A 12,789-nucleotide genomic window follows, 5' to 3' on the forward strand; every position below is an offset into this window, starting at 1 on the left:
AATAAATCTTGTACGTGCATATAGTATGCCATGTAGATTTAAAAATCTCATCATAGGAAGCATGTTACATGCATTGGAAGTATGTTATAAAATATTATAATATATAGTATGCATGTTTATGGTTTCTTTTATTTAATATAAATATTATATTAAATATTGAATACCTTTGATGTATGTTGTGGATGTTTAACATGTCTAAAATTTTGTAAACAGTTAAAAATTGGGTTAGACATTTAAAATCCATAACAAAGAACAGTTGCATGCTCATGTAGGTTAACCACTCATTTTAATAGTCAAAATAGGTCATTAAACTTGTAAAACTCGGGTCACAAACTCAACCGGTATATAATCCTGTCAAAGGCTGGAGGTATTTAAGTTGACGATCTACGGAACACCTCCTACCTGGGGATTATATCTGAATAATTGAGTGTTGTTAACCGGTTTTATAAGCAATACTGAGTGATGTGAGGTTTTTGAAGGAAATCGAACATGAGGATTTCCATGAGCAGCGGAATAGAACATTCCAAATTACAATCATGTATGATCATTACAAATTACAGTCGAAACGTAAACAAATGGTTATGTGTTCAATACAGAAATTACAACATGAAACTACAAATGAACAAGGAAAATGATAAGAACATTTGTAGACTCGTCTCCACGCTCCTTGCTCACGAACGCTCGAACAACAAGACCACTCTGCAGCACGAACACCGCGTACTCGTCCTCAGCGATCGCCTCGGTCACGAATACCCCAGCAACACGAACAGCCTCCACAGAAACTCGACGGTGTCGATTTGAGTATAATGCCACCAAGAAGGCTACTTTGGTATTCTTGGTGTGAGAATCCAGAAGGTGGGCTCTGTGTGGACTTGGTTTGAGGTAGAAGAAGGGGGATTCAACAATCGTGTACACGATTGGGCAAGTGGGAGAAGACTGAACCTATCGTATAGGTCGATGCTTAATCATTTAGAAAAAGCTAAGCGATCGTCTAGAAAAAGCTAAGCGATCGTCTAGCAAAAGCTTAGCTCATCGCTTAGTACCGTGTCTATCGCCTACAAACACTACACAATCGTTTACCTTTTGTCAAGCTGTTGTTTAGTAAATCCGTATTTATTGACAAGCTCCGTGAGATGTTTTTCTGAGAGAGAAAATCTCCAAAACCAATTTTTCAACATTACTAAAATTAAGAAATAATTTTCATTTTTATCTCACGGTTACCATGAACCACCAATAACCTCCCACTCAATTGGTTATTAGAGAAAAAGATTTAATTATCCAATAATTAATATTATTATATATATATAAATGATAACCAACTTATCATACTATATTTATAACCTATAGTTTTAATATTTCATCTCATGAAACATATAATCATAGTTCTTTTTCTATTCCATGGTACTTAATGTAAATCTCATTTACATCAATCCTCCACTAGATGTATCTTATGCATTATATCAATTATATCTTATATAATCAAAATACCCCTTGTCAATTTGAACATTTCAAATTAACACCAAGAACTGATCCTCAACTGAATCCATTGAGCTACCAAGGGACCTTATGGACTGTAGCTCGAAGCTCCAACAGTACGTGAATAACTGATAAACTCTTTAGTCATGGAATCCACCATCTGTTAACTATCAGGCACTCTACTAAAGACCTGTTGAACTATCCTTACCACAGATATATTATGTGTTCATCTTAACCAATCAGAAGTGCAACAACCCTTCACAAATCGCTTGTAAGTACAGCTAAGCCAATAACCGTTATGCCCTGTAGTTACATCTAACTCATGAAGTACCACTGTTCCCTCTAATGAAATAAGTCATAGTCCTACTATGACTGAGTACTTTCTTCCAAAGAGAGATTGTGGCCACTATGTTCAAACCCCAGAATCAGCCCTTAAAGGAGCAATCTCTCTACTTATCCCTGCTTCGGGAAAGAAGTGAATTCCATCTTGTGGATTGAGTTTCCAGCTCCCAAATTAGACAAGTCCCTAAAAAGGTGGCATGTTGAGTTGGCAATCTGGTCACTCTCACCCATACTAATCAAAGGACCACTTTCAAAGGCACGAGTTTCCAAAACACTCAGGATTGAGGTCGTGTCACTATGGCCGTTTAGGTAAGATGCAAGTCTCCAGTATCAACGGTTTTATATACAGAGTCTAGTCATCTCGTGGTCTGGGGTCTTATACAAACTCTTTGTATAGGACACCCTGCTCGCACGTCTCCACATGAATGGTCAGGATCTACCATCTGTAGTAGTTTACAATACTTGCAAACCTCTACAAAGCGGGTCGTATCCGTAGTGTCACCAGGATCAGGTATCCCACCTTAATCCTTATACTACAAACTTATTTAGGTTATCATTTAAGGCATGATCCACTTGTATATCATATATACATGCTTAAGTTCACGTAAGATAACCAATGAGTTTTTTTTATTGGATATGAGTAAATGCCAGAATTAAATAACAATTATTTTATTCATCAAACAATGTGTATATTTACAAAACAATGAGACTCCGGGAGAATTAGGACACCAATCCCAACAGTTTTAAAATCAGTTTATCACCTAGACATCATAAGTTAAATCCATTATAAATTCTATACTTGGAAACACCTAGACTTAGGCTGTTTAATTAGCCGAAACAAGCAGAAAGAAACGAATACCCCATTTAATTGTTAGAACACTTTAGTGGGAGTTTAATATCATACATGATATGCTATTAAAACACTTCAGTGAAAATCAAGTAACGTATAGATATGTTAGAACGCTTTAGTGGGAGATTAATAAACATATATGATATGATTATTTTTAGCTCTCACGTCCCTAAGAGTTCACGATCAAAATTCATGTGGCACTACCTCGATTGTTCCATTCGGAAAGTGTTTACATGAATTGAAATTTTGGTGAACGGGGGAAGTTGTTCACTTTAAAATCAATTGTGATGTTTTGATTTTAAAATTTTCACATTCTCAAGATGTTCACATCGAAAGGTTCATGCGACACTTTATGTCGATTTTACCTCAACTGCTCCATTCGGAAAGTGTTTGTGTGAATTGATCATGGTGAATGAGGGGAAGTTGTTCACTGGAAAATCAGATATATGATATATTGATTTCAATTCTCACGTCCCTATATAATTTCGTGAGATCCGTGCAGTACTTCGTGTCAATTATACCTCAACTGCTCCATTCGTAAAGTGTTTGTCACGTGGTTAAGACCAAAGTGAATGAGGGAAGTAGTTCATAGTAAGTGGGTGAAGGATATGTGTCAATATATCCTACGATCCCTTCTGTTGGTTTGAACCGTGAGATTCATATATTGTGTCTGCTTGTCGTCTTTAAGTCAGCCTTGCTAGTTGTTTAACGATAGCTATCCCCTTGGAGGGTTTTAACATAGGATTCAGAACAACTCAAACTCTAGAAATGGACAGGATTTCTAAAGTCGGTTTCAACTTTGACTTTCCAACTTCAAGAGCATCGTTGGGATCAGACTTTTAAGGTCTAAAAACAGAGGGTTACACTTACAAAATTACTAAAGAGTTAGTAATTTCTGACAAAAAACGATAGCTAAATGACTATCGAAATATGAGTTATTCTGAAAACAGTGTTTAGTCAAGAATGTCTTGCTCTAGTATCGTTGAAAAAATAAGCTTGGGTATATTATTACTTTTCTAAAACTTGATTGGGTTTAAAAGCGATTTACTTATAAAATTTGTTTATATTTTTTAGAATGACAAGTTCACTAGTACAATTGTTGGCATCTGATAAACTGATTGAGGATAATTATGCAACTTGAAAATCAGATCTGAATACTATACTGGTGATAGATGATTTGCGGTTTTTCTTAACAGAGGATTGTCCTCCCATTCCAAGCTCTAACGCAAACCGAACTATAGGATGCGTACGATAGATGGATCAGGGCGAATGATAAAGCCTGTGCCTATATCCTTACCAGCATATCTGATGTTTTGGCAAAGAAACATGAGGTTATAGGTACTGCCAAAGAGATTATGAAATCGTCCTTCTCCCTAAGGCATGATGCTATTAAGTACGTTTACAAGGGATGTTTGGACAACCTTCCTTCTCCCTAAGGCATGATGCTATTAAGTACGTTTACAACTACCGCATGAAAGAGGGGGCCTCTGTTTGTGAACATGTCCTGGACATGATGGTCCACTTCAATGTGGCGAAAGTAAATAGCGTTGTTGTTGATGAGAGAAGTCAAGTCAGTTTTATTCTATAATTCTTCCAAAGAGTTTTCTGCAGTTCTGTACGAACGCATTAATGAATAAAATTGAATAGCGTTGTCTTTCGATCTAAGTGTCCTAAGTATAAAAGTTTATGCGAAATTGTGTGGATATTAATAGCATGCTTTGGCCTATGGAATGATTGATGTATACTGCTATGAAAAGATTGATTGTTATGAACATGCAACTATATTATTATAAGATTATGCTTATTGAATGATTGTTGTATGCTAGCTAGGTAGGTGACCGTTGACACTCCCAATGGTATAGATGCACATCCTATGATTGTGTCCTGTAGGAGCACTACTTATGCTTATGATTGTGTTCCTTTGGGTTCACTACTTATGCTATGATTATGTTCCTTCGGGTTCACTACCAATGCTTATGACTATGTTCCTTCGGGATCACCATCTATGTTTGTGTACCTTCAAGGACACTACCTATGCTTATGCATATGCCTATGTTATGTGCATCTAGACCTAAGTTGGAAAAATCAACAAGTTCACCTAGTTAGCCGATAATGTTATGATATTTGCTAAAGGACTCGTCAATTGAATGACATCCAATGTATGTGACTAAAAAGTCTAACTCTCAATAGTAAGTCACTTATTGAGTATTTTATACTCATCATTTCTTATGCTATGTTTTCAGGTAAGGGCAAGGACAAACCGATGCATGACAGGAAGGATCCATGACTGTGCTAAGGGACTAGATCGTCACTTCCACACATGACATTAGCTTTCCATGGTTTTCATTTTTTCTTAGTCCATATGTCTTTTGAATGAGATTTGTAATTACTATTAGTATTATTATTATTTCTTATTTTAACTTATATTTTGAAGGGGGACCCCGAAAAAGGTGTTTTTGCTATTGGACTTGTGGTTTTGGTTTAGTTCATTCATTTTTAATAAAAAGTCTTTGTTCTGAGCTTTAAGAGTTAAACTATTAAAATTCATGTACTGTTAGTGATTTTTAGGAGAGTTGGGTCTTTACATCAATAAACAAACAATCAATCAATCTCCTCCTAATTCGACTCATTCAAGCATATGCCCTCGACTAAGAGAATGTCACATGTTCAAATCTTCCAACCTATTTATTCTTATTCATCGAAAACCCATTAAATTAAAATACATACCCAAATTAAAAAAAAAAATCATATATAAAAAAAAAAAAAATTAAAAAGAAGAAAGCACATGATCATATAACATTCTAGTAACAATTTGACGACTTAAGTTCAAAATCCACCTATACCTATTACCCGTTATTAATACAAGACCGTTTTCAAAAGTCTCACCTACGTAAAGAAATGTCAGTCACATTATAACAATCTTCCGAACAATTTATCTAACTCAAAAAGGAAGATTCATCCTCATTAGTAGTTCCTGTTGTTCTTCTTCCCTTGAAATGAGAAGAATAAGATTTGAAACTCCCATTATAATCACTCCCATAAGAAGAATAATACTCTTCAATATCATCATCATCATCATTGAAATTCAATTCCTCAATTTTTTCAACAGCTTGTTTCAATCCCCACCTTTTCCCAATCTCCCACTCACAGCAACACATCCCAATCTTCAAAAGCTTCAACATATCTTCATTATAATCCCAATCACCGCAATCCTCTTCATCCGCCGTTCGGCCGCCGCCACCACCACCGACCAGATCGCCGTCAAAAACCTCCGCCGTCCACTCTTCTCTGACAACGGCATCGACCCAGGCGGCGAGATCGTCGTCGGCGCCCTTGCCCTGGCGGAGATAGTTGGTGGGGAATTTTCCGGTGAGGGTTTCGAGGATTAAGATTCCGAGGCTCCAGACGTCGGTGGATTTGGAGGTACGGTCGTGGTGGGCGGCGGGGGAGAATTCCGGCGACTTGAAGGCGGCCATATGGTGGTGGGCGTGGGATTTTTGGAGGAGGGGGAAAAGGGCATAATCGGATAAAATTGGAGTGAAATTTTGGTCGAGAAGAACATTGGAGGATTTTAAATGGCCATGTGGAAGGCTTAAATTTGGGAGCTCTTTGTGGAGATATAAAAGGCCTCTTGCTACTCCTTTTATTATTTTTAGCCTCTTTCCCCAATTTAGCCTTGCATTTCCTTCTCCTCTTTTCCCTGTTTTACACAACAACAAAAACAATTCAAATTACCCTTTACGTAATTATACAAAGCTTTTCTCCAATCCAAACTAAGATCAATCCATTGACACTAATTAATAGAGATGGCATTTAGTCTAGATCCGCATAACTTTCATTTATTGAATTTTAGTGTAGGTAATCATTTGGTTTTTTTAGATTGGTTTTTTAAGTGTTGAAATAAATATTTTTTAAAGTTCAAATGAAGAGTATTTTAAACCGTTAGAAACTCAATCAAAATAAATCTTAAAATTGCAATTAAATTCATAATACAACCCAAAAAATGTAAATAATAAATAAACTTACCATGAAGGTGACTAGCCAAGCTGCCGTTGGAAACAAAGTCAGACACCAAAAGCTTATCATCTTTCCCATAATAAAACGCAACAAGCGGCAGTAAATTAGGATGCGACAGCCGTCCAAGCCGCCGCATGTGGCTATAAAATTCGTCTTTTCCGGCGGCGTTCATTTGCCGGAATCTCTTCACCACCACCGCCGACGACCCATTCGAAAGCATCGCTTTATAAGACTTCCCAAAGCTCCCACTGCCAAGAACTTCAGCTGACGCGCTAAGAAGTTCCTGGAAGTCGAACCGGGGACGGTCGGTTCTGACAAAGCAGAGAGCCGACCCGGTCGGACCGCTCAAATTCGAGTTATCGTCCGAGTCGGTCGAGGAATATTGGTGGGTCATTTCCGGCCTTTTGAAAAGGATTTTCGGAGAGAGGAACATTTTGGCTTTGGTTTTGGTTTTGGCGTCGTCGTGTACGGCGGCGGAGGATTTGGATGGTCGGAGAAAACAGCGGAGGAGAGAGAGACAGAGGATTAAGGCGGCGGCGCCGGAGAGAACTCCGATGAGAATGGACCATTTCTTTGTGGATGATTTGCATGGTGCTAGTGGCTCTCCACATAAGTTGTTGCCTAAACAAAAATATCAAAATTTAATTAGGAGTAAATCAAATTACAAAATGGAAAATACTTATAAATAGAAAAATTCTAAAAATATTTACATAGCACTGTCTACTTTAACTTTGTAGTATAAATATTTTTTTATATTTAAAATGGTAAAAAAAAATTAAATATTTATTTAAGAAATGAGAAAGTACTATTAAAAAATTGTGAGACAATAATTACAATTTAAAAATGACAATATTTGGCTGCAACTATCTCTCTTTTGTAAATAGTAAAAATTAGTAATAATTTGATTTTTTTCTAAAGAAAAAATTGACACATGACAAGTAATAATAATTTGATTGGTTACTTAACAATTTTTTTATTGATAGTTGGTTAGGCTCCACGTACCTAAGTTTTATCCATTAAAAAAAAAAAAACATAAAATTATGAACAAACTCATTATCAAATTCGCTTACGAGTTTAGTTATCAAACTTAGATCAATTGATCAATAGTGCATGCTTTTATGTCAGGTAATTTATGTTCATGTCAATGTATCTAATAAATTTCTAAACTTTCAATTTTGTCTCAAATCACCAATGGATCAAAAAGCTTAAGCTAATGGGTGGATTTATTTTTTAATATAATATGATAAGAAGAGCTAAGCAAGTAAAATGAATATTAATTGGGAGGAAACAATGTTGTAGGGGTTTGAACATAGTGGAGATCGATATTAATGGGGAGGAATCACTTGTGGGCTTGATGTATGATGAAAACTCAACAAGTGATTCCTCCCCATTAATATTGATTTCTACTATGTTCAAATTAGATTTAGAAATGAATCAATAAACTATTTTTCTTTCATTTTTTATTTCAATTTCAATTCCAGTTTTAAGTCTAAATATTTTTTGTGCATGCAAAAATATACCAACCTTTTGTATACCTATCAGAATACAATTAACTCAACAAATGGAAATGAATATTAATTGGGAAGGAAATAATAATGAATGAGCTTGAACATGGAACCTCCCTAGGCCACATGCTTTAATACCATCTTATATCATCAATTGACCTAAAGTTTAAGCTAGGTGAAGACAAATTTAATATAATATCTAATATTTTTGTGTTTCAAAATTTTCAACAACTTTTAAAGTTCACAAATTAGCTACATCTCAAATTGGTTGTATTTGTCTAAGATGCAATATATGACTTTCAATTTTATATTTAATAGGCCTTCATATGCTTAGAACGTATATATTCCTATTCGACAAGTTTAAAGTACGACATTTTATTATAAATAAATTAAAAAATTTAGAGATCCATCAGACCGAACATTGAAATTTTAGATGTTTAATAAATGCTTATAAATTTCAATAACCTAGAAATTAGATACAAAATCAGTAGTTTATGATTTATTTTCATTTTTTAATAACTTTATAAATCCATTAAAACTTTAAAGTCCAGATACATATTAAACATCACAACATACATTAATATTAGACATTAAAGGGTAAGCTTATAATTTAATCCATAAATATTAAATTGAAATTTTAGTTGATATATATAATTTGGACTATGAGAATGCAAATGCCACCTAAGAATCTTCTTTCATTTTAGCCAGTGTTTATAGAGATATTTGAACCAACGTGCGTAACACTCATGAAATATTATGTGTTAAATGGCATTTATTATTAGGTAAGAAAACAATTATTATCCTAATATTTCTGATTTTTTCTTAAAAAAAATATTATTTGCTTCTAAGATATCTGAATCATTACTTGAGCTATGAACGTGAGCAATTATATTTCTTAAAATAATTGTTATTTTAAATTACTAAAATTAAAGAAATATTTTTATAATGCATATGAGATAAAGTGGTTATAGTTTATGATCCTTGGAAGAATGTTTATGAATAATTTTAAAATAATTAAAATTTGGCTGTTTTTAAACTCATTTTAGAAGATGTTATTAATGATTCAAAATTGATTTTGATGTTTGAAAATACGTTTAATTAAAAATCTAAATTCCAACCTTGAATTGATTTTAAGTGATTAAAAATATATTTTAAGATAATATTGCATATAAAAAATAATATTTTTTTAAAAAAATACACTCAAATAATATTAAAGTAAGGTTGGGAAAATACATCAAAATCTAGCTCCAATGTGATATATTGGAAAGTATAAAGCAAAAATTATTACATGCAGTTTCTTCTTCTTCTTTTTCGTTTTTACCATTGTTTGAATCATAATATAAATACTCAGAAGAAATCATAATATTAAAAATAACAATAATAAACTTTAATGTTAAATTTTAAATCATTTTTCTACGAATCTATCAGTTTTGTACCAGAGGTATTATATATATATATATATATTTATAATGAGAGTTTATAATTTATTAAATGCACAAAAAAATTATTTGATTAAGATATATATCATTTAACTTTATATATATTAAATTTCATTTTATTTTAATCTTATACTCTCAAGTGTCCAAATTTAAATTTTACATCTTTGACAAACCATAAAAATAAACTCAACTATTAGTTTGTTGTTAAATTTTTTAATATACACATGTATATAAATTAAACATTCACATCATATCTTTTACGACACAAATTTATTATCATGAAACTATTTTCAACAAAAATGAACTTCATAGAAAAAAGTGATGTCAATGTATATGTAACAAAAATATTTGAGTGGATTTATTTGTATTGGAGAATTGTCCGAAATAACACTATCAACTTTTCATATTTTAAAACTAGTACGCTTTTTGAAAGTCGTTAAACTAGTTTTTTTTCTGATAAATCTCGGACGAGATCGACTACCGATTTAGTTAAAAGATTTACTTTTTTCTTACTTATCCATTGTTTTTGGACTTTTGGGCTACATCTTGAAGAGATTAAACGGAGATTTTAATAATTTTTCAAAATATTAGATAATCTATTCAAATCTTATACCAAATCTTATATATTTTTAAATTTTCTTTCGACTGTTATTTTACCGAATATTATGTTTGATTCTTAGTAATTTTAGGTCAATTTCTATTTACATGATTATATTAATTTCTAAATTTACAATTGAATTTACCAATTAGATTTTTTCATATGGATGATTACATATTGATTGTTAAAATTTGGAAAAGATTCAATTTTACAAAAAAAGGTAAGATGTGGAAAATATATAAGATCTTGGTATTAATCTGTTTGAGAATTCATCAATCTCAGTGTTAATCTGCTCGAGATTCAACCGAGATTTTATATATTTTCCATATTTTACTTTTTTTTAAACAAAATTGATATAATATTTAGTAAATATAATCGAATTTGGAGATAATTTAAAAATATATTAAATTTGGTATATGATTTAGGAAGATCAGGCCCAAAAGGCCAAGACAATAAGAAAACGCTATTTTTTTTAAATAAAATCTCGATAGTCGATTTCGTCTGAGATGAACTGGGAAAAGCTACTCGAACGAGTTTTAAAAATAAATGCTAGTTTTTTAAGGTGAAAACTTGGTGAGATGCAAAAAGATGAATGGGTTGATAGATGATCAAATTTTTTATCCCATTTGAAGATTAAGGTCAAAGAATTTCAAAAGTTATCCAAGTTTTGGTTACAACTTAATGAAAGTACATGGTAAAATTGTTAAATTTTTTAAACAAAGCTGAGGGGGCAAAGTAAAACTTGGTTTAAAATATAATTAAGGATTTAGAAATAAGAACTTACCAAGATACGAAGTGAAATTAGTATCCTTTTTCAATCCAGAAGGAATCTGCCCTTCCAAACGATTCCCCGAAAAATTCAAATACTTCCAAACCCGTTCCCCGAAATCCGGTATTCTTCCTTCAAACAAATTCTCCTCCAATCCCAATTCCATTATCCCTTTCAATTCCACCAACGACGCCGGAATCTCGCCGGAAAATCCATTCCGACTCAAATACAATTTCTTCAAATTCCCCATTCCTTCAAACGCATCTCCAGAAATCGAACCGGAAAATTTATTATTCGACAGATACAAAGCCCTAAGCGCTCCAATTTGCTTCACATCGGGCACTGGGCCTTGAAACCCATTGTTCATTAGGCTCAGAGTCCTTAGCGTCGGGAGGGCGGCTAAGGCGGCGGCGTCGATGGCGCCGCCGAGGCTCATGTTCTCGAGGCGGAGGCCGTACAGTTGGCCGTGTCTGCAGATGAGGCCGGTCCAGTAGCGCTGGTCGCCGGAGCAGAGAGGGATGGAGGAGTTCCAGTTGGATAACACGATGGCGTTGGTGAGAGAGGATTTGAATCGGAGGAGGGTTTCGGCGGCGGCGGAGGCGGCGGAAGTGGGCGGCGGGAGGTTGAAGAGGAGGAGGAGGAGGAGGAGGAAGAAGAAGAGCCGAAGTTTGGTCATGGCGTTAATTTGTTAATTAATAAATTAATTAATTTATGGAAAATGGAGATTTATAAAAAAAAAAAGAAAAGGGAGATGGATGAAGGTTGAAGGGATCATTGACGATGTCTTATTGACGTTCTTGGCGCTAACGATGAGCTGGTGCAGGCCGGCCAGTGGAAGTGTTATTATTATTATTTTTAAAAAAGGTTATTATTTAATTATTATATTACGTGTTATTTGTTTTTTCAGTAATATGCTATTAATTTGGTTAGATTATATATATATATATATATAACTTAGCCTATTTATTACACAAGCTAAACTTTGAGATACAATATTGTATTTGATTGTTGATAGACATTTCAAAATTAATCTCAAGGAAATAAATTTGTCATAATAATAGACAAAGGTAAGACTATAATTATGTGGCGAAGATTTGTAAAAAAAAATATGGACACCATCATTTCATTCTAAGTATCTGCTCCTATTTTCATTCAAAATTCTAATGAATTTCTACTTAAATGATAGTCGTTAAAAAAATCATGGAAGGTCGAGATTAATATTGCAATTTTTTAAAATAAAATAGGTGTATTTTTTAAAATAAATGGTCAAATTCAATATTAACTTTTTTTTTATTTGGCCTAATTAAACACTTACACTTACATGCACTCTTAAACCACATTGTTTAATGTTTATTATTTAAGAAACCAATAAGAACCCTTGTTTAATCGTTTTTTTTTTTTTTTTAAATATATTTGAGAAATAGTTTAATTTTATGGAATTTGTCGACGTATAAATTGACGTGGTCTGGGTCTCTTCTCCAATATTCCATTCACGGTAGGAGAAATAGAAAGTCACTAGTTGATGAGAAATTAGAAAATTTGTTTGTTTCGAAAAAATAAAATAAATGTGGTAGTTGTAATGTAATTATGAAATTGCTCATCATATTAGATAATAGTTGTGGTTTGGTGTGTAATCTTTATTAATCTTTAAATTACAATTGCTTCAAAATGAATCATAATTACAAATAAAATATATATATATATATATATATAGTCACAAAGAATATAGCTCAATTGACAATGATATATAGATGTATTAACCATTAAGAGATGTTGGATATATATATAGCTAG

The 12,789-nt window shown here is 33.1% G+C and overlaps 1 protein-coding gene across 1 annotated transcript; it reads right to left on the reverse strand.

Annotated features, from left to right (window-relative positions):
• Positions 1-5,373: 5,373 nt before the first annotated feature.
• On the reverse strand, positions 5,374-11,817 carry LOC120076564 (probable LRR receptor-like serine/threonine-protein kinase At4g31250). The gene is made up of 3 exons (XM_039030431.1): positions 11,012-11,817; positions 6,695-7,306; positions 5,374-6,368 (listed from the first exon to the last, which is right to left on the reverse strand). The coding sequence occupies exons 1-3, from the start codon at positions 11,670-11,672 to the stop codon at positions 5,605-5,607; spliced, it is 2,037 nt and encodes a 678-aa protein (XP_038886359.1). The 5' UTR covers positions 11,673-11,817; the 3' UTR covers positions 5,374-5,604.
• Positions 11,818-12,789: the final 972 nt, after the last annotated feature.

The sequence above is a fragment of the Benincasa hispida genome, chromosome 4, assembly GCF_009727055.1.
Source record: "Benincasa hispida cultivar B227 chromosome 4, ASM972705v1, whole genome shotgun sequence".
NCBI classification, from domain to species: Eukaryota; Viridiplantae; Streptophyta; class Magnoliopsida; order Cucurbitales; family Cucurbitaceae; genus Benincasa; species Benincasa hispida.

Bases quoted from the DNA above. Each gene is read 5' to 3' on its own strand.
- LOC120076564 (XM_039030431.1), bottom strand. From the start codon at position 11,672: ATGACCAAACTTCGGCTCTTCTTCTTCCTCCTCCTCCTCCTCCTCCTC. The intron at 7,307-11,011 runs GTAAGTTCTTAT...ATTTTTGTTTAG, and splicing joins TAATTTCACTTCGTATCTTG to GCAACAACTTATGTGGAGAG. The intron at 6,369-6,694 runs GTAAGTTTATTT...TGTGTAAAACAG, and splicing joins CTTGGCTAGTCACCTTCATG to GGAAAAGAGGAGAAGGAAAT.